This window comes from Aquarana catesbeiana, linkage group LG03, assembly GCF_042186555.1.
Source record: "Aquarana catesbeiana isolate 2022-GZ linkage group LG03, ASM4218655v1, whole genome shotgun sequence".
In the NCBI taxonomy this organism is placed as follows: Eukaryota; Metazoa; Chordata; class Amphibia; order Anura; family Ranidae; genus Aquarana; species Aquarana catesbeiana.
In genome coordinates this window covers 404,570,841-404,592,981 of record NC_133326.1, presented here as the reverse complement: position 1 = coordinate 404,592,981, position 22,141 = coordinate 404,570,841, and the positions used below count along the sequence as shown (strand labels likewise).

Here is a 22,141-nt window from a genome sequence, read left to right as displayed (position 1 = left end):
TATAATTTTAATGGTAGGTTTATTTTAATAGTGAGAGACAGAACAACAACAACAAAATCCAGGAAAAACGCATTTCAAAAAAGTTATAAATTGATTTGCATTTTAATGAGTGAAATAAGTATTTGACCCCTTCGCAAAACATTGCTTAGTACTTGGTGGCAAAACTCTTTTTTGCAATCACCGAGGTCAGATGTTTCTTGTAGTGGGCCACCGGGTTTGCACACATCTCCGGAGGGATTTTGTCCCACTCCTCTTTGCAGATCCTCTCCAAGTCATTAAGGTTTAAAGGCTGACATTTGGTAACTCAAACCTTCAGCTCCCTCCACATATTTTCTATGGTATTAGGATTTGGGGATTAGCTAGACCACTCCAGGACCTTAATGTGCTTCTTCTTGAGCCACCCTTTGTTGCCTTGGCCTTGTGTTTAGGGTCATTGTCATGCTGGAATACCTATCCACATCCCAGTTTTAATGCCCTGGTTGAGGGAAGGAGGGTCTCACCCAAGATTTGACAGTACAATGGCCCGTCCATTGTCCCGTTGATGCAGTGAAGTGGACCTGTCCCCAAAGCATAATGTTTCCACTTCCATATTTGATGGTAGGGATGGTGTTTTGGGGGCATAGGCAGCGTTCCTCCTCCTTCAAACACGGCGAGTTGAGTTGATGCCAAAGAGCTTGATTTTGGTCTCATCTGACCACAACACTTTCACCCAGTTCTCCTCTGAATCAGTAGTGAAGTAGACCTGTCTCCCAAAGCATAATGTTTCCACCTCCATATTTGATGGTGGGGATGGTGTTTTGGGGATCATAGGCAGCATTCCTCCTCCTCCAAACACGGCGATATGAGTTGATGCCAAAGAGCTTGATTTTGGTCTCATCTGACCACAACACTTTCACCCAGTTCTCCTCTGAATCATTCAGATGTTCATTAGTAAACTTCAGACGGCCTGTACATGTGCTTTCTTAAACAAGGGGATCTTGCAGGCGGTCCAGGATTTCAGTCCTTCACGGCGTAGTGTGTTACCAATTGTTTTCTTGGTGACTATGGTCCCAGCTGCCTTGAGATCGTTGACAAGATTTTCCCGTGTAGTTCTGGGCTGATTCCTCACCATCCTCATGATCATTGAAACTCCACACAGTGAAATCTTATTGAGCCCCAGGCTGAGGGGGATTGACAGTTATTTTGTGTTTCTGCCAGTTGTGAATAATCGCACCAACTGTTGTCACACTCTCACCAAGCTGATTGGCGATGGTCTTGTAGCCCATTCCAGCCTTGTGTAGGTCTACAATCTTGTCCCTGACATCCATGGACAGCTCTTTGGTCTTGGCCATGGTGGAGAGATTGAAATCTGATTGATTGCTTCTGTGGACAGGTGTCTTTTATACAGGTAACTCGCTGAGATTAGGAGCACTCCCTTTAGGAGATCCATCTGTCTCTGACTTTGTAATTCGTGCCAATGTGCACCATGATAGCTGGGTCTTCTCCAGCCCCTCATAGTATTCTGTCCACCAGATCCGTGATGTGCTGAACCTGGGCGCCCGGTAGACAGCATACAGTTCGGCGCTTCAGGTCTTCAATGCACAGGTACTCACAGCCCACGTGCACTCACAGCCCACATGCACTCGCAGCCCACGTGCACCCGCAGTTCACGTGCACTCGCAGTCCACGTGCACTCGCAGCCCACGCGTACTCGCAGTCCACACACACTCGCAGCCACACACACTCGCAGCCCATGTGCACTCGCAGCCCACATGCACTCGCAGTTTATGTGTACTCACTGTGCATGTGCACTCACTGCCTGTGCACTCGCAGCCCAGGTGCACCCGCAGTTCATGTGCACTCGCAGTCCACACACACTCGCAGCCCACGTGAACTCACAGTTTACGTGTACTCACAGTCCACGTGCACTCACAGTCCACGTGCACTCACTGCTTACATGCACTCACAATACACAGGTACACAAAATACTCAGGTACACACAATACTCAGGTACTAACGATCCACACACACACTACTCAGATACACACAACACTCAGGTACTCCCAATACTCAGGTACTTCCAATACTCAGGTACTCACATACACTGTCAGTCAGGTGTTGTTTGTGTCTCTGTCACTCTGCACAGCCTCCCCTTGCAATCTGACGCTAGTCGTCAGTCAGTCACCTTCAGTGCCGCCGCTTCACTGATCAGCCTCCTATTCTCTCCTCTGGTCTGCACTTCACTTACCAGCTGCCTCTCCCTGTCAGCCTTCCACCTCCTGGTCCCGCTGGATGTCCTCCCACCTCCTCTGTCCGTGTCTGTGATTACTGTACTCAGTACTCCCGCACCACGATGTCCCGCTCTGCTGCCGCTGCAGGTCCCCGGGTCACCCACTACCGCTCTCGGTCGTGAGGGGGTCCAGTCCGGTCGTGGGGGATCTGGTTTGGTCATGGGGGGTCCGGTACCGTCGTGGGGGGTCTGATCCGGTCAGGGGGTCCGTCCGCCGTGCTGCTGCTCTCGGGAGTGGGGGGGGGGGTCTCTGCAACAGCACCACCTACAGGCACCTTCCCTGTGTTCCATAACGTCATGTCAGTTTTTTCCATGCAGAAAACTGCATACACGTTGCAGATCCCTGCACAGAAAAAATCCACACATGAGACCAGTGTTGTTGTCAGGAAAGGTTTCATCCACTGATGGCTCTGTCAGGCTTTTGCCGTGCAGTACTGATGTCCACCAGCGGGTGTCTCCTGCTTGTGGTATTATTTGATCTTTGGGCCGCAGTACTGGCGCCCACCAGCGGTTTCTGGCAGTGTGGAGCCGACATCATCGGGTGGCTCCCAGCAGCCAGCAGATTCCAATATTAAGGCTCCACCTGATGCTGGCTAATTGGAAGGGATATGTAACCCCGTCCTGGACTTTACATTATTGCTTCAGTATTTTCCCTGTTAGCCATTTAACTTGTTATAGTTATAGTTAATATTGTTATATTAACTTGTTATAGTTAATATGCTAGTTAGGTTTTCTATTACTTAGATTACGTACTTTGTACAGTTGTTGAAAAGGGTTTAGTTTAATCTTAATAAACCTTACTGATGGCTCTGTCAGGCTTTTGCCGTGCAGTACTGATGTCCACCAGCGGGTGTCTCCTGCTTGTGGTATTATTTGATCTTTGGGCTGCAGTACTGATGCCCACCAGCGGATAGTTTCTGGCAGTGTGGAGCCGACATCATCTCCTGCGATCAGGCAACACCTGAGTCTGATTGCAGGAGATGTGTATAAATATCCGGCAGACATACACACACCTTGCCTTGGTATCTTTCCTTGCGCCCTGACTCCGAACCTGAGAGCTCTGTATCTGTACTTGATCCTGATCCTGTTCCTGTCTGTTTACCTGACCCCTGAGCCTTGTATCTGTACCCCTCCCTCCTGTGATCCTGTTTCCTCTTACATTTGTCCCTTGGCCTGATCCATCCATCCTCTCCTTGTCCTGTTTGTTCCCTATCCTCAGCTGCTGATCTCCCGTTGACAACCCTGGCCTGGCTCCGTTTATGATTCCGGTATTGTTATGCATGGTACAGCATGGTACATCAAGATGTCATAGCGGGATGTGATCCTGCATTGAATGGGACATGACTATGCCAGTGTGGGGGTAAATATAAGAGGAAAGGTACCAGGCTGGTGAAGGATGGTTTGAGTCCTAACAAGACTCTTGCCAGTGGTAAGCAAATTTCCGTAAAACTATATATATTGCATATATTGGACATTCAGACACCGAGGAGCACATATGGGAAAGGGGTGGATATGGTATAGAACTTGTATATCTTGGACTCTTCAAGTCTACTAGGCTTAATCATCTTTTAAAGATCTATAGACAACATCTTATATAGACAACATCTAAAAGGGAGGATTTTCACTCAACGTAAGTCCTATGCCTTTTTCAGGGCTACAATTTTCCCACTGCCTACATCTAAACTCTCCTCTTTTCAGAACCTGGATTACCTGCTGGTGGCACCGTGATTCCCAGAGCTGAAGGGTGCAGTTCTGCTGGTCACCAGTGGGTGGCTCCCAGCAGCCAGCAGATTCCAATATTAAGGCTCCACCTGATGCTGGCTAATTGGAAGGTATATAACCCCTTCCTGGACTTTACATTATTGCTTCAGTATTTTCCCTGTTAGCCATTTAACTTGTTTGCTGTTTATCCTGATTAGTGCCTTATCCCTGTCCCCCCATCTCTGCTCCCCTTGTTCCCAGTCCTATTTCTGGTTAAAGCAGAAAAATTCTCACCGCACAGGCATAGATCCACTTCCAGGTATCAACTCAGTTGTCTCCCAGGATAAAGAGCCCCAGGTGCTGGCTAATGCTGAGTCATGCTGAAGTAAATGAGAAAATCTGGACAGCCGCACTCCAGGAAGATGTAATTCAAAAGTTGTTTATTGTAATAAATTCTTGAGCATACAGCATCCAAAGCACTGTGGCAGAAAGTACAGGCAATCAGCTAACGTGTTTCGCGCTTATCCCAAGCGCTTACTCATAGCTGACTATTTCTGGTTATGCCCAGGTTATCTGTGCTTTCCCTTTGTTTGTATATATTGTAGTATAGTTAATATGATAGTTAGGTTTTCTATTACTTTGATCACGTACTTTGTACAGTTGTTGAAAAGGGTTTAGTTAAATCTTAATAAATCTTACTTTAATCATACTCTGTCTGTGTCGAGTTTCCAAAGTACAGCTACACTGAACTGGTCATCCCTGCTGCTGCTGGATACCAACAGTCAATATCCCTTACAGTATTGAGGGGTAGGACATGTCATCATATACCAACTATTTTGACAGTTCTAAATCCCTTTTAATTATTATTTTAATATTTCCTAGAAACAGTGCTTCTTTTCAGCGGGAACGCGGGGGAACGCAGTTCCGGCACCTCCAGCACTGACTGTATGTAATGGTAAGGGGTGCTGGGGTGTGCTGCAGGGTCTATTGATGCTGGCTGCTGAGAGATCTATTCTACCTGGAGGGGATCTATTTTTGCAGGGGGTCTATTCTTACTGGAGGGGGACCTATTATTGCTGGGGATGGGTCTTATTTTGCTGAGGGGTCAGTTATGGCTGGGAGAGATCTACTGTTGAGGGAGGGGACTATTGTTGCTGGCTGCTGGAGAGTCTATTGATGCTGGCTGTGAGGAGCTCTGTTGTTGCTGCCGGGGGATTTTGTTTTGGGTGGCCCATTGTTAATGCTGGGATGTATAGTTGCTAGAGGGGGCTTTATTGTTACTGGCTACAGGGGATCTATTTTACTGCTTTTCTTGTTATCATTAACAAATTCCATACAAATTACTTATCACCACAAAATGATACTTGGTTCTGTATTCTCTAAAAGGGCAGTAATGGGAGGTAGGTAGAGGGTGCTTGGAGGTGGGTAGAGGCATAGAAAAGGGGTGATTCAGAAAAGGGGAGTTCCTGTACCTATTCTCTGAGAATAAAAGCCCTGCCTATAGACATTATAAACAGTTACATTACTGAAAATCCTTTGACGTTCAACATCTCCCTTAGAGGAATCTTGCTCTATTAACCTTCTGGTACACTGCTCTGAGAATAGTGTGATAATTTGTACGTAATCACGTTTAACACAAGAATCAACAGTTCCTTCTTAATGTGTGATTTCTTTTTATATACACAGTATGTATGTACTTTATAATTGACCTATTTTTATTTATTAGAGGATCCACCTCAGATGTACTCCTGAAGAAGTTGATGGGAAGTTCAAAGAAATGCTTGGAGTTTGTGCTCATTTAAATTCTATCATGTGATGTCTTAATGTAATAAAGGTAAAGACAAGGAATATGACAATACAATACACATGGTGGGTTATGAGCTAGGAGGTGTGATTGTATTAGGCACTTTTAAGTACTTATAATAATATTTATTATAAAATAATATTTTATAATAAAATTAGTTTATGGTAAACTTTATACATGTTGATTGGCACCATAAAGAATTAATGTTTCAAACATATAAGGAGTGAGTGCCTATTGCTGCCAACTTGTCTCATTGAGGTGTTGCTACCACCGATCTTTCCGGTGCAAAGTCAAGTGTTTCTTTGTGCACACTACAGTTTATACACTGAGGGTAGAGATCGCAGTCCAAAATGGTGCTGTCAACATCAGGTGTATTAATAAAGGCCTACACTGCAGAGCTCTTTCTATTTCCTGGTTATTTAATTGCTTGCATACTGTCCTGGTACTAACCAATTTCTACACATACCTGAAGTATATATTCTGCTTATTTTGGGAATAATTGGGGATATCAGGAGGGAGGGTGTTCAGATAAAGTTAAGTTGTGATTTTGAACAGTTTTTGTGTACTTAAAAAAAAAAAAAGTTTTTGTGTACATTTTATTGAGCTTTCAAAACAATGCAGTGCGGTACTTAAAAAAATGAATACATAAAAAAATAAGCTCACAAACTATTTTACTAAACTGCTGTTCCAGTGAATCATTTGTATTAAGTTGATAGCTTTAGCTTTAATTTTATAAGAGTGAACTTTTCCTTAGCTCTTAGATTTGTTTTGGCTCCTAAAGCCATTGTCCAATTCAGGCCTAGATAATAAATCAGGTGCTAAAACCAAAACCGTTCATGTTGTAAGCAATAAGATGTGGGTGCTTCTGCTGTATTTGAGCAAAGAAGCAATGTAACAGTAACAATATCACCTGTACATGCAAAATATGTGATTCCAGAATACAATGTTGCTGCCACTGTTTGTGAGAATTATACTGTTCTGTAACACCACATTTCATTTTTTGATTTCATGTTTTATTTGTTAGCAGTTTCTTTGGAGTAGATTTATTTATAGGCCACCATAGGCAAGCTTCATTTGCATTAAACAGATTTCAATGTGCACATAAGGGTGAGCTGGGGCAATATTTTTAGATTTCAATATGCTTTAAAAATTTTAATAAATAGAAGTTACATAAACATAAAATAACCAGACCTCACAAAAAAGTGTGCGTGTGTGGGGGCAATTTACAAAAGTTTTCAGGTAGTAATGATAAAATTTTCGAACAGCATATCTATTAAATAGGTGACCAGATACTAGACATGTGCACACTGAAATATTTTGTTTCGGAATTTCGTTTTAGTCCGAAAAATAAATTTATTTAGTTACTCCCGAAATTCGTTTTTATTTATTTCGTTTCGCTTAAAAAATGCATTTGTCCGAAATAATTAAGGTTGAATCTGTCATTGAAGGCTTATGGTGTGTGTCGAATGTTCTAAGAAGATTCGACAGAGCAGCTAAACTGTACGACGCCGCAATCCTACATTTCCGGTCGAATGTTCCGCCTACAAGTTATAGAAATTCAGACAAAAATGCATTTGGACGAAAATGAATGCACATGTCTACCAGATACACTATATTGTCAAAAGTACCTTTACACGCACATAAACTTTAGTGACAACCCAGTCTTAGTCCGCAGGGTTCAATATTGAGCTGGCCTACCCTTTGTGCTTATAACAGCTTCATCTCTTCTGGGAAGGCTGTCCATAAGGTTTAAGAGTATGTCTATGGGAATGTTTGACCATTCGTGCAGAAGCGCATTTGTGAGGTCAGGCACTGATGTTGGATGAGAAGGCTTGGCTCGCAGTCTCTGCTCTAATTCATCTCAAATGTGGTCTATCGGGTTGAGGTCAGGACTCTGTGCAGGCCAGTCAAGTTCCTCCACCCCAAACTCACTCATTCATGTCTTTATGGACTTTGCTTTGTTCACTGGTGCACAGTCATGTTGGGATAGGAAGGGGCCATCCCCAAACTGTTCTCACAAAGTTGGGAGCATGATATTGTCCAAAATGTCTTGGTATGTTGACCCATTCATATATGCGTGACTTAGGCTACTTTCACCCTGAGGCGCTTTACAGGTGCTACAGCACTAAAAATAGCACCTGCATAGCGCCTGTAAAGAGCCTCACCTGTCTCTCCAGTGTGAAATCCTGAGCTTTCACACTGGAGCGGTGCGCTTGCAGAACGGTCAAAAAAGTCCTGCAAGCCACATCTTTTCAGCGATGTAGGAGCGTATGGGTGTATTCACCGCTCCTAAAGCGCCCCTGCCCATTGAAAACAATGGGGCAGCACGGCCAAACCACCAGCAAAGTGCTGCTGCTGTGGCACTTTGCAGGCAGTTTTAACCCTTTTTTGTCTGCTAGCAGGGCTAAAACTGCCCCGCTAGCAGCCAAATAGTGCCGCTAAAACGATGGTAAAGCGGTGCTACAAATAGTGCCGCTTTACTCCCGGCGCCCCAGTGTGAAAGTAGCCTTAAAGTTGCAGCAACTTCAAAGTAGTTCATGCACTACTTTGGTTAGACTTTCATGCAACTTGAGGGCCATATACTTCAATGTTAACCCTCAGAAGTTGCATGAAAGTCATACCTGAATGATATACACTGCTACTTGAGTGCAACAGTTGTCCATTATCACTGGTCAAAGAGAAAGTTGCACCCATCCAAAATTGCGTCAAAGTTACGTCAAAGTTGCACTCCAAAATCAGCGCAACTTTGGAGTTGTACAAGTATGAATGGAGCCCAAGTCTACTTTCACACTGAGATGCCCAGCCATTAGCGCTAAAGCGTTGCTCATTTTTACGGCGATTTAGCACTGTTTTAGAGGCTTTTAAGAATTAGGAATTAAGAATTAAAAATGTAAGGACAGTTAAGCCAGATGTTTACCAAACAAGGATGACTAAAGCAATACAGATATATAAGGTGAGGGGACTTAAATGTAAAATACACCTGTGACCAGACTATGGACTGTAAATTATTTGCATATTCTTAACAAGTAGGGATGGGGGAACGGTTCGGCCCAAGCCTGAGTTTGGGCCAAATGTTTGCCTGTTCCACTGTACATCGGGGTGTTCACCCCGATGAACACCCTGCAAAGCACTGAGCACTGCACAGTGCATTCTGCGACCTGATTGGGCAAAGCTTTGCCCAATCAGGGTGCAGTGTAAGCTGGTTGCTAAGAAGTGGGCCCGAGAAGTTGGCCACGGCGTCCTTAACAACCGATGAGTTATCAGCTGTCAATCCCCGCTGACAGCTGGAAAAAAAGTGCTGGTTAAAAAATAAAGAAACAAATGGGAGGCCCCCCTCCCAGTCTATACCAGGGCCTTTGAAATTTAAAAAAAAAAAAATCATCATGGGGTCCCCCCAAAATCCATACCAGACCCTCATCTGAGCAAGCAGCCTGGAATGTCAGGAAAGGGGAACACAAGCGAGCACCCACCTTCTGAACAATACCAGACCACATGCCCTAAACATGGGGGATGGGTGCTTTGGGGCAGGGGGACTCTGCTCCCCGTCCCAAAGCACCTTGTCCCCATGTTGATGGGGACAAGGGCCTCATCCCCACAACTGTGACCGGTGGTTGTGGGGGTCTGCAGGCATGGGGCTTATCAGAATCTAGAAGCCCCCATTGACAAGGGGGCCCCCAGATCCTGCCCCCCACGTGAATAAGTAGTATTCACATAGTACCCCTACCTATTCACCAAAAAAGTGTACAAAAAGTAATAAAAACAAGAGACAAGTTTTTGACAAAGCCTTTATTAAAAAATAAAAAAATTGTGTCCCTTGATGTAAATCCATCGTTAATCACGGCGCCCGCCAACCTGAAAAATAAAAAAATTCTTCGCCTTCTGGAACAGCCTCCTGCTGAATGCCTCCTCTGCACTTTGACATTTCTTATAAAGGTAAGGGGCAGGGCCCCCTGGCAACATCACTCAGTGGCCCTGCCCCCTTGTGACATCACAGGACCAGCATGCACCAGTCCATGATGGTGGGGTGGCCCCCCTTCTTGACCTGCCAGGCTGCATGCCTGGATAAGTGTCTGGTATGGATTTTGGGGGGACCCCATACCGTTTCCCTCCAAATTCATACCAGACCGACAGGCACATTAAGAGGACCCCCCGGCACTATTTTTAAAGGAATTTTTCATTTTTATTGTTGCACTGTAAGCATAATTAAAATCCCTGCTCCCAAAAAAACAATCAGTGTTAATTTTTTTTTTTTGCATAGATACATGTCCCCCAGGGCAGTACCCAGACCCCCATACCCCTTTAATGACCAATTACTTGCATATAAGTCGTCTAAATGGGCACTTTTGATTTTTCCTGTTCGGCTCCCATAGACTTCAATGGGGTTCGCCGTTCAGGTTAGAAAAGGAGCAGCAGAACTCCAAAACAGGAGGGTGTTCTTCCCATCTCTATCAACAAGCAGCAAAAGATCTATAAAACATCTCATCCCTGACAACTCTAGCTGCTTGTACTGGGAATCAATTCATTTATCAAAGATCCTCAAAAATCACAACAAAGACTCTAATGTCAAGTTTCAGCTCCTGGCAGAGCTGAAGCAGAGGAGCACTGCAGTTGATCATAAAAAAAAATGAAACGCTTTTGATCCCTATAATCTGGAATCCATCTTCTCTGGTAAGAGGTTTTGCTTGTCATACACCGTATAATAGTGTGGATTTTCAAGATTCCATACTAAGGCACCTATGGACACTTGTTTTTGAAGTCATAATTATTTTTTTTAGAGGACACTTATTTAAACTTTATGTGGTTTACTTTTTTCACTTTTTTCTTTGCAATTCTTGTTATAATTTATTATCTGTTATTGCACATTCATTTGTGTATATAGTTAGAAACACATGCTGCCAAGATTCTGGTGCAATTGAAAGCACTAGGGAAAGAGTAAAATGTTAACGCTTTTGTTGTGAACTTTGAAGAAAAATTTCTCCATAATACCTACAGCTCTTGCATAAGGGTTTAACCACTTCAGCCCCGCAAGATTTGGCTACTCAATGACCAGGCCATTTTTTGCGATATGGCACTGCATTACTTTAACTGACAATTGCGCGGTCCTACGACATTGTACGCAAACAAAATTGATGTCCTTTTTTTCCCACAAATAGAGCTTTCTTTTGGTAGTATTTGATCATCTCTGCGGTTTATATTTTTTTGCGCTATAAACAAAAAAAGACCGACATATTTGAAAAAAAACACAATATTTTGTATTTTTTGCTATAATAAATAACCCCAATTTTTTATTTTTTTTTTTAAAAGTGCTTTTACTGAGTGTGCAGAATATGAGCATACGCTAATTGTTTGAGAAGTCTCCATGTACAAAAGGTGTATGTGATATGCTAATACGTACCTTTAGTTGTAGACCAATGTACCTATGATGTGTCGTTACCATGTACTGTTTTTTTTATTTCAATAAAATCTTAGTTGGAAAAAAAAAAAAAAAAAAGTATATATGAGCATAATCTAGGAAAAGATACTTTTCCCAGATACTTAACAGAATGCTTTACATATTAGTATTTGTATACAGTATAAATATAATGCCATGATCCATAAACTATCTAAGATAGGGATGAGCTCCTGGTGCAGTGTAAACCCATGTTCAGACCAAATTTTGCCTGTTTGGCCAAGTCAAACTTCTGCTTGCAGCAGAAAGTAAACATTAAAGTGGTTGTAAACCCTGTCCTATACCAAGTGAAGTGAACAGCCTCAGATACACAGGGATGAAACAAATCTCCCTACACAAGTTTTACATATATATGTGCTGTCTTTACCTTTTCTATACTCTTTTGAAAGTGCAGATTGTGTTACAAATCTTTCTTCCTCATTCAGCAGTCGGTGTGGAGTCTTGGCTTACACTGTGTGAGAGCTGATTGGAGGAAAGACACACACCCGTCTCAGCATAGGCAAAGGAACGAAGGAACTTGCAGAGCTGTAGTCTGAATAAACAAGTTCTCTTCTTATCTACCTTTAAGCTCCCTCCCCAACACAAATTTTCAACTACTGTTATATCGTGTGTCAGAGAACTTGTCAGAAGTGACTCTGGTGATAACAGAGGAACGGAGCAGCAGAAAGACACAACACTTAGAGCTTTCGTTTAGAGCTTAGAGATAAGTAAACATTACAGATATATGTGCTTAGGTCAAATTTCATGAATGGGTTTTACAACCACTTTAGATAAACAGTTTAAACAAAAACAATCAAGACATAACTAAGGATTCACCATGTGTCACTACAGTTTGATAGCAGTGAAAATGAATTAAAAATATTTTCATTTGATTTTAACTTTTTATATATTGTTTTCTTAATTTATTCAATGGGTAAAAATCAGTTAATTACATGATGCTTCTTGGTTTAACATAAGTCAATAAACTTGGCAAAAGAACATATCCAATATGACCAAACATAATATTTTGTTTCTCCTAAAAAAAAAAAAAAAAGTAAATTGAATGAAGAGGATGCGTTTATCTAAAATATCTCAAGCAAGAAATTAAACAAGCTCCACTTTTGATAACATACCAAGCTCATTAACTAAGGTGGTCAATTAAGGTGGGGTAAAATAATTAAAAACTAGAAATGAGTGTAACTGTTATCTCACCTAAAAAATACATTTTTATAAAAGGCTATTAAACAAATACTTTTTCACTTCTAGAACTAATAATAATAATAATAATAATAATAATAATAATTCTTATTATTAATAGTAGTAGTATTTTAGTAGTAGTAGTAGTAGTAGTAGTATTTTTTTCAATGTTTTATATAACTGTGGTATAGGATCAAAAGTTAAGATCCATGTTCAAGAAGGACTGGCAACAACCAATGTCTCCCATTTCATGCATAATACAGCCTGCAGTGCCTGACTGAATTTAGTAACTAGAACATAAACATGATGGGGCTCCTGTGCTCTGAGCAATACATCACAATGCCATTTCTCTTACTAGAGTTCCTAAATGTATTCAGCTAAACAAAACATTTTTTTTAAATATCACAGTAAGTGTAATACAACAAATATGACAGCATATACCAAACCTGTCCTCAAAGTCCCACTAGCTGTGCATGTACTGAATGTGGTTATCCCAGCACACTGTTAAATTACATAACAGAGACACCAATGCCCACAGCTTTGCATATTTGAAGTTACCTGAAATGGTTGGAATGGCTAGGAAGCATTAAGCAATCACTTATGAACACTGTTTTACAGCTTAGGGTTTACATGATAATAAGACAGCACTCTAGCAACTGAGAACACATAACCTCAGGGATATTGCAGGGAGCTAGTAGCCTAATGGCTCAGCTACTGAAGCATCTGGATTGTAGCAACATATCTTTTATTCCAGTGTCAGTGTCAGTTATTTAACTACATAGTGAAAAAACGTCAGTTGATATGGACTGCAGTAATAGAACTTACCAGATGAAATGGATTAGCTCAAACAGTGAAGGAGGTGAGAGGTTGTCTAGAGAGATCTGAAGGTGTTTCCTATTGATATGAAAAGACACAGTACACTTCTTCGTGTGAGTGCTTTAGTGATCAGTAAATTAGATGTAATTAGAGTACACAGAGGCAACGGGATATCATTTATGTCTCTTCATCCTGCTGAGGAGAATCTCCCTGACATTGGTTTCAAGAAAAAAATCTGAATATCTAAATTTGCCCTTCAAACCAATGTTGTAGAGCACAACATTTCTCCATAACTGCCCCAAAATTGTATGTCAAAAGCTCTGCAGTTTATGGATAACAACATATGTGATTGGTTGAATCTTTCAAATTAGCTATTTACAAAATATATTTCATAAATTATGCAAATTGATTTATTTTATTTGACAGTAACATCCAAAGGAGTACAATTTCAAAATGAAACTCCAGATAGCTCTGCAGAGTAAAGCTAGTGGAGTAAGGGCCAACAGGTGGAACCACAGTACACAGCATGAGAATGTAGGCTCTTGAGACACCTAAAAGTTACAGATACTGAGAATTCTGATGGAGCTTCTAGCTTTGCATCAGAGCAAAAAATGTAATTACCAACACTGGTACTGATAAACATTGAACTTAAAGCGTAACTTCAGTAATTTTTTCATCTTACCATCTATTAAATGCTCTGCCCTTGTTGTTTTAGCTTTGAATAGTAAAATATTTATTTTCTGCCAGTAAATACCTTATACAGCCCACTTCCTGTTTCTTGTCTGGAAAAAAGTCTAGGCTTATGACATCATGCACAGCTCTCTCTCTCACTCTGGTGAGAGTTTGCCAGGAAGGGAGGGGGGGATGAGTCATAAGAGGGCCAATGAGAGCCGTAGATCTGGAGGTGTGCCTCTGTGTGTCTGTGTAAATCTAGAAAGCGAACAGGCAGCAGCTTCAGCTGCCCACAGTTAAAATGATTGCAGCCAGACTCAGTGGAGGGAGATTTCAGCAGCATATTTGGCAAGTACAGAATCACAGTATATATAAAATAATATGCAGTGGCTGGAGGGAAGCTTCAGAATGGCAAAGATGTTTTTATTACAAATTATGTGAGCAGACTGCAGTTCCTCTTTAAGGATATATGTTTACTAACACAAAAATTTATATTTTGAAAAGCTCACTAAGATTTAAAGACATTTGTATCAAACAAATGGTCTGCTCCAAAAACCCATACAATGTGCCCTCAGTGTGCTCTCACATTTTGAATGCCAATTAGTCAGTCATGCAACACTGTACCCAAACAAAATTTGTATCATTTTTTTCATACAAATAGAGCTTTCTTTTGGTGGTATTTGATCACCACTGGGTTTTTTATTTTTTGCGACATAAGTGAAAAAAAGAGCGAAAATTTTGAAAAAGACACTTTTTTTTAGTTTCTATGATAACATTTTGCAAATAAGTCATTTTTGTTCATCAATTTGGGCCAAAATTTATACTGCTACATCTCTTTGATAAAAATAACCCACATTAGTGGATATTAATTTAGTCTCTGTGAAAGTTATAGAGTCTACAAGCTATGGTGCAAATCATTGAAAATTGATCACACCTGATCACACCTGATGCACTGATGGCCTCATTTCATTTCTTGAGGCCCTGAAATGTCAGGAAAGTACAAATACCCCCCAAATGACCCTTTTTTGAAAAGTAGACAGTCAAAGGTATTTAGTAAGAGGCATGGTGAGTTTTTTGAAGTTGTAATTTTTCCTATAATTCTTGGGAAAATTAAGAATTTTTTTTTTCACTAAATTATCATAATAACAAGTTATTTCTCACACACAGCATATGCATACTTCCAATTAAACCCCAAAATACATTCTGCTACTCCTCCTGAGTATGGCGATACCACATGTGTGTGACTTTTACACAGCCTGGCCACACAGAGAGGTCCAACATGCAGGGACCACCATCAGGGGTTCTAGGCGCATAAATTACACCTCTAATTTCCTAACGACCTTTTACATTTTTGAAGGCCCTGGAGCACCAGGACAGTGGAATCACCCACAAAGATGACCTCATTTTGGAAAGCAAACACCCCAACGTTTATTCTATGAGGCAAAATTAGTCTTTTGAACGGTTCATTTTTTTCCACAAGTCTTTGGAAAACGTGGAAAGAAAATTAAAACGTATTTTTTTTTTTTTTTTTTTTTACACAAAGTGGTCAGTTTATAAGATATATCTAAGTCATGTATATAGCAAAAATGACACCCCAAAACACATTCTGCTACTACTTGTCCTGAGTATGGTGATACCACACGTGTGAGACTTTTACACAGCCTGGCCACATACAGAGGCCCAACATTCAGAGAGCACTGTCAAGCATTTTTGGAGCATAAATTACACCTCTAATTTCCTAACGACCTATTACACTTTTGAAGGCCCTGGAGCACCAGGACAGTGGAATCACCCACAAAAATGACCTCATTTTGGAAAGCAAACACCCCAACGTTTATTCTATGAGGCAAAATTAGTCTTTTGAACGGTTCATTTTTTTCCACAAGTCTTTGGAAAACGTGGAAAGAAAATTAAAACGTATTTTTTTTTTTTTTTTACACAAAGTGGTCAGTTTATAAGATATATCTAAGTCATGTATATAGCAAAAATGACACCCCAAAACACATTCTGCTACTACTTGTCCTGAGTATGGTGATACCACACGTGTGAGACTTTTACACAGCCTGGCCACATACAGAGGCCCAACATTCAGAGAGCACTGTCAAGCATTTTTGGAGCATAAATTACACCTCTAATTTCCTAACGACCTATTACACTTTTGAAGGCCCTGGAGCACCAGGACAATGGAATTACCCACAAAATGACCACATTTTGGAAAACAAACACCCCAACGTATATTCTATGAAGCATTATGAGTCTTTTGAACGGTTCATTTTTTTTTTACACAAGTGTTCAGAAAACGTGGAAAAAAAATGAAAATCTTTTTTTTTTTTTTTTTTTTTTACACAAAGTTGTCAATTTATAAGATAGTTCTAACACATAGCATGTATGTAGCAACAATTACACCCCAAAACACATTCTGCTACTCCTTCTGAGTATGGCGATACCACATGTGTGAGACTTTTACACAGCCAGTCCACATACAGAGGCCCAAGATTGAAGTAGTACCTTCAGGCGTGGTAGGAGCATTAATTACACCTCTCATTTCATTACTACCCATCACACTTTTGAAGGTCCTTGAGCACCAGGACAATGGAATTACCCACAAAATGACCCCATTTAGGAAAGCAAACACCCCAATGTATATTCTTTGAGGCATGGGCTTCAGATAGGTACTCGGGTACTCTGATGGGCTGGAGACAGGTACTCGGGTACTCTGATGGTCTGGTGACAGGGACTCGGGTACTCTGATGGCCTGGTGACAGGGACTCGGGTACTCTGATGGCCTGGTGACAGGGACTCAGGTACTCTGATGGGCTGTGACAGGTACTCGAGTACTCAGATGGGCTGTGACAGGTACTCGAGTACTCGGGTACTCAGATGGGCTGTGACAGGTACTCAGGTACTCGGGTACTCAGATGAACTGTGACAGTTACTCAGGTACTCAGATGGGCTGTGACAGGCACTTTTATGGGTGATGACAGGTACTTTGATGGCTGGTGACAGGAACTTTGATGGGTGGTGACAGGTCCTCTTTATTAGGGGGGCAATCAGTGTGGTTGGTGTACACTGTGAGCGGTAACGAGATGTTACCACAATCTCCTTCTCACACACAATCGGTGTGTGAGGAGGAGAACCAGATAACATCTTGTTACCGCGGTTTGTTGACATTCTGTGACCTGCTGTGATTGGACACAGCTGGTCACGTGGTAAACAGCCAATTTCATTGGCTCTTCACTGCGATTGGAGTTGGGCTGTGTCAGGATGACAAGCCTCGTCCCTGATCACCGCTCTATGCGTGCATGAGCGCCGTTCACGTGGGCAGTAAATGTGACCGGCTGTGATTGGACACAGCCGGTCACGTGGTAAAGAGCCATATTTTATTGGCTCTTTACACGGATCTGGGATGGGCTGTGTCCAAGGGACACATCTCATCCCCAATCGCCGAGCTGTGGGCCCCCAGGGGCCCGCAGGAGCAGCGAGAAAATGAGGACGTCATATGACGCCCGTCCAGGATGGGAGATCCCATCTGCGGACGTCATATGACTATAGCCTGGTATTGAAGTGGTTAAGCAGCATTAAATAAATTGTGTGTAAACTTTTTTCTGTTTCCATAGTGTGCATATATGTGCATATGCATGGAGATAACCGTGCAAAGCAGGTAAAATAATATATTTTTTTACTTTGTTTTTTACAGTCAACTTTAATTGCAGTATATTTCCTATGTAAGAGAGATATACTGTATATGGGGTTTCCCATCTCTCTCTCTCTTTCTTTCTCTCTCTCTCTACATATAAGTGAAATAACCATTGCGCTTTGATTGTTTGACCAGGTTTGTGGACACACTGTGCATGCCCAGTTTCTTTAGTAAAACAGATCTAATGTCTGCGTGGTTGAATAGAATAGACCATGGGAGTAGCATAAGGGGTTGCAGGGGTCATAATTGCAACCCTGCCCCTAGCTCCAGGGGGCCCCTGCAGCCTCCCTGTCATATTATCATATCCTCCACAAAATCCAGCTCCGATCTGCCCTAGGGCCCCACAGCCACACTCCAGTACTGGGCTTCTACTTTGCCTTCCACAATCCACACCCCCTCCCCATTGGATGGGGAGAAGCTGTGAGCCATTTCCTGAATGGAGAGGAGCACAAGGTGAGAACAGCCCAGGATGGGGAAGTGTCTGTGCTGTGTGCTGCCAACATGGAATGGTAACCAAGCTCAGCGAGGCAAGAGGAGGAGAGTGCCGTCCTGTAGTCATGATGGGATCGATGTCACTGGTGAGGTATGACACTGCTCAGTGTCTCCTAGTCACCAGCTGGGATTCTCTGTTGGTGTGGTGGATGTATCTGCATGCACAATGGAAGTAGTGGGGGGGCTCAGTTCAACTTTTGCATCAGGGCCCACAAGCTTTAAGCTAAGCCTCTGTAATAGACTATGCAGTGTCTATTGTTGTGGAACGCCCACAATGTCCCTAGTAGCCACCAATTATGTGAATTAGACTTTAGGTCACATGAATGAGCTTGGGAACAAATATTTTTTTTCAGAGCAAGAAAAATATACTTTCTTACTCAAAAAATAATGTGATTTAATAATGCTGCCATTTTCCCTAATACTTTATGTGGATTTTAACGATAGGTTCAATTATTGTGAATTTCTGTTTAATAGAAACTAAGGTGTTTTTTTAATTTTGCAGTGTAAAAACTAAATTAGCAAGACAGCATAATTTTACAGCCCAACTTTAACAAAAACCTTTTTTTTTCTATTTTGTTTTGGGGATATGCGAAATTTAAAAATAAGGGAAAATTGAGAGTTTTTATTTCTGTTTTTTTAATTTACTTTTTCTGTGAAAATTAGAAGATTTCTATGAAATTTCTTGTTTTGATGAATTGTATCGGAGTTCATCAGGAAGGTAAAATTAAAGTGATTGTCAATCCAAAAATATAAATCACTGGCAGCCCCTCTATTATAGTTAGGCATAGCACGCCGTATAAGTCTTTTATAAAAACAAGGTATGTAAATACCTTTTAAGAGCTATCATCAGGCCAGTCACGTGACTTGCGGCAGCTGTACAGCTCCGATACATGGCTAATGCAGGAGGGGCCGAGATCTCCCTCTGATATCAGCTGGGGAGATCACATGGCCGCTCAGCCCCTCCTGCAGTAGCCCTGGAGACTGGTCGTGAGTCACGTGACCGGCCTAAAGATCGCTCTTAAAAAGGTATTTACATGCCTTGTTTTTATAAAGGACTTATACAGTGTGCTATGCCTGCCTATAATAGAAGGGCTGCCATTGACTATTATTATTTTTTATTTCTACTAATAGCAGCAGTGAGGGGGGGTGGAGACAGAGACACAGACATGGAGCTGACAAGCAAAGAGGAGGAAGTGAGGGGGACAGAGGAGAGCAGAGAGGAGAGCTATGAATAACAGAGGGATGTACGCTGACCACCGTGGTCAGGGGTCAGCAGCCCTAATTATCGTGATCAGCGCAGAGAGGGGGACACAGGATCAGCCAGGTTTTTTACAGTTTAGAGAGGGGCAGACTACACAGCACAAACTCTGTGCTGTTTAATCTGTTTAAACCCTGGTTCACATTGATGCGATTTGGCATGCAATTTCACATATCAAATCAAGGGCAATTGCTGGCAATGGCACCGTCCGAAATGGTGCGATAACGCATTTGCTTCGCCGAACAGATTTCCAAAAGTAGATTCTGTACTATTTTTGGCGAATTTGTGGTGCGATTTCCATTGACATCTGTGCAGAAACACGCACAGATGTCTCTGAAATCACTCCCAAAGTCAGGACTGACATGCAGGAATGAAATCATGTGAGTTCAGCTGAACTCACACGATTTCATTCCAGCAGTCAGTGTGAACCAGGGCTTAAGGGAACAGGATCTTTATTTTTTTTTAGGTTAACAAACATTTTAAGGTGTTCTTGTGTTTTTTTTTAATGTTCTAAAATCAACTTGCTTTTTAGCTTTATTATTTTACATTTTGTCACAAAAAGGAAAAAAAAAAGTGAAACAAAGTAAACAAAGACAGTACACAAAGAAAAGGAACATTAAAAGAAATGAACTACTCCTAATGCACCCCCAAAAACCCTTCTAAATAGAAAAATGTTTTTTCTAATCAAATTTTGTCTAAACTGCTGAATGACCAAGTCTCCACCTCTACAAAATTTTGCTAAATGCAAATATGGCAATTTAGCTGCAAAATACATTTTAATGAAGTCTATGCCCACATTACTAATGGAAAAGGGTTAGAGCTCCTGTCATGTTTGTATCCCTCCGGGGATGTTTACTTTCATTTCCTGTGTGGGTAATGGTTAGAACTTTTGGAAATGTTTTCATTGTTGTCTGTTTTGGCAACTACCCCCACACCACCAATTTTTGTATTGTTGTCCCAGAAACATATAGTGAGGGCAAACCTCCAAAGTACAGTCACAGACACAAATATAAACCTAAAAAAATGACAACTCTTTCCAGGAAAAAAACATTTGGCTGTAGTTAGGTTTGAAATGTTTTCTAAAGTTGATTTCACTACTGTAAATATGTTTGCAGACAGGATGTGCCTTATACAAGAATGCCAACACATTAGTCAACTATTGTCTATAACCTGTTAGGTCTGTATGCATCCTAAATGTTCTACATTGTACATTTTGCTGGATTTACATTTTCTTACCTGAGCATGTGATGGAGGTAGACCTCTCCGTATGTAAACACCAAACAAGGCATCCTTCCCTAAGGAGATGTTAAATTTTAGGAATTGTGGCTGGACAACATGGAGGTGGGATCTCCAGAACACCCCTGCTGGTACTTCCCGCGTTATACGGCGTCCAATTTCCACTTCCCCAATGTCTATGCTGCTGTTTCTCGTGGGCCCTAAAAATATAATAATTATTATATATTTATCTGATTCCTGCATTTGTATTGTATGATAAAAGGGATAGTACAATCTACTTGACAGAGATCATCATACATGATTTCTAGAAAGGACGTCCTTGAGGATTTTTAAAAAGCATTACTTTTACTTTCATCTTGACTTATTACCTCTGAAGAAGAATACTGAATATTTCTATTCTGATCAAATTGTAGTTAAATTATATACTATGTGCTCATGGAAACCAACCTTTACTAAGCAAATCAAAGTTCCCTGGGCAGCCAAGCAAAAGCAAGTGCAGCCATTTTATAACATAAAAACACAGCATGAAAGTCTTATGAACCATGCAATCTCCAGCACTATTACAGTATTTGTAAATATATGTAAATATAATATTTGCATATTTAACACTTTAATTTATTTACAGATAGATAGATAGATAGATAGATAGATAGATAGATAGATAGATAGATAGATAGATAGATAGATAGATAGAGATAGATAGACACACACACACATTTATTTCAATAAAGCTTAGGGAGGTAAAAGGTACAAACTTCAGGACAAGGAATTTTATTGTTTCCAGAGCAAACATACATGAAGACATACAATACGTGCACTTATTCTAGTTGTTTTAAAATATCTAAATTATAAGATGAAACAATCAGCGCCACAAGTAAAAAATATTGTGATGTTTAAATAAGATAACCTAATAATAAACGTGCACAGCTGCTAAACATTCCAAGTGGTACACCACACTAATTTCAAAATAGTTAGTAAATAAATAAATGTAGCACTATGTTTAAAAATATATATAAATATAAAGTGCAAATCTCTAAAATAAATAAATCCTACATATAAATGAATAGTCCAGAAAATGAAAAAAGAAAGAAATAAAACATGAAAAATTAAAAACTCTTCTTGTGATCAGTGTATCCACACAATTCCACCACAGTGATTGTTCGTCCTCAAAAGGAGTGCACACCACCACCAGTAAAAATGCGCTTTCACCTCCCAGATGAGTCAAAACTCATATGCGGATCTCCCCAGGAGCTCTTTGCTCTCACTTCCTCCTCCCAATCAATGGTGGGTAATCCAGATGGCTCTTTTCTTAATGGTAACTCAGCTCATTAACATCCAAAGAAACAAATCACCTCCCAGCTTGGCTCAAGATTCCATGAGTTCAGGACATGTAAATAATAAGTATGGAGACCATAGTGTTCTCCGTATACAAATTTATTCAAAGCCCCCAAACAGACAAGTTGCACTTACAAGATAAAAACTTTTAAAATCACATAAAAACCTCCAGAGTAGCACTGTCGTGTCCACATGCACAGAGCCTGGCTGTACGTCACTCTTAGCACTTGCCATCT

The 22,141-nt window shown here is 41.1% G+C and overlaps 1 protein-coding gene across 6 annotated transcripts in view; it reads right to left on the bottom strand.

The window, feature by feature from the left end:
• TENM2 (teneurin transmembrane protein 2) overlaps positions 1-22,141 on the bottom strand; it is a 2,056,834-nt gene that overhangs the window by 603,161 nt on the left and 1,431,532 nt on the right. For all 6 annotated transcript variants that reach the window (XM_073620699.1, XM_073620701.1, XM_073620700.1 and 3 more), the window contains one exon: positions 20,571-20,770. In XM_073620699.1, the coding sequence (XP_073476800.1) occupies positions 20,571-20,770 (200 nt within the window). The remainder of the gene's footprint in view (positions 1-20,570; positions 20,771-22,141) is intronic.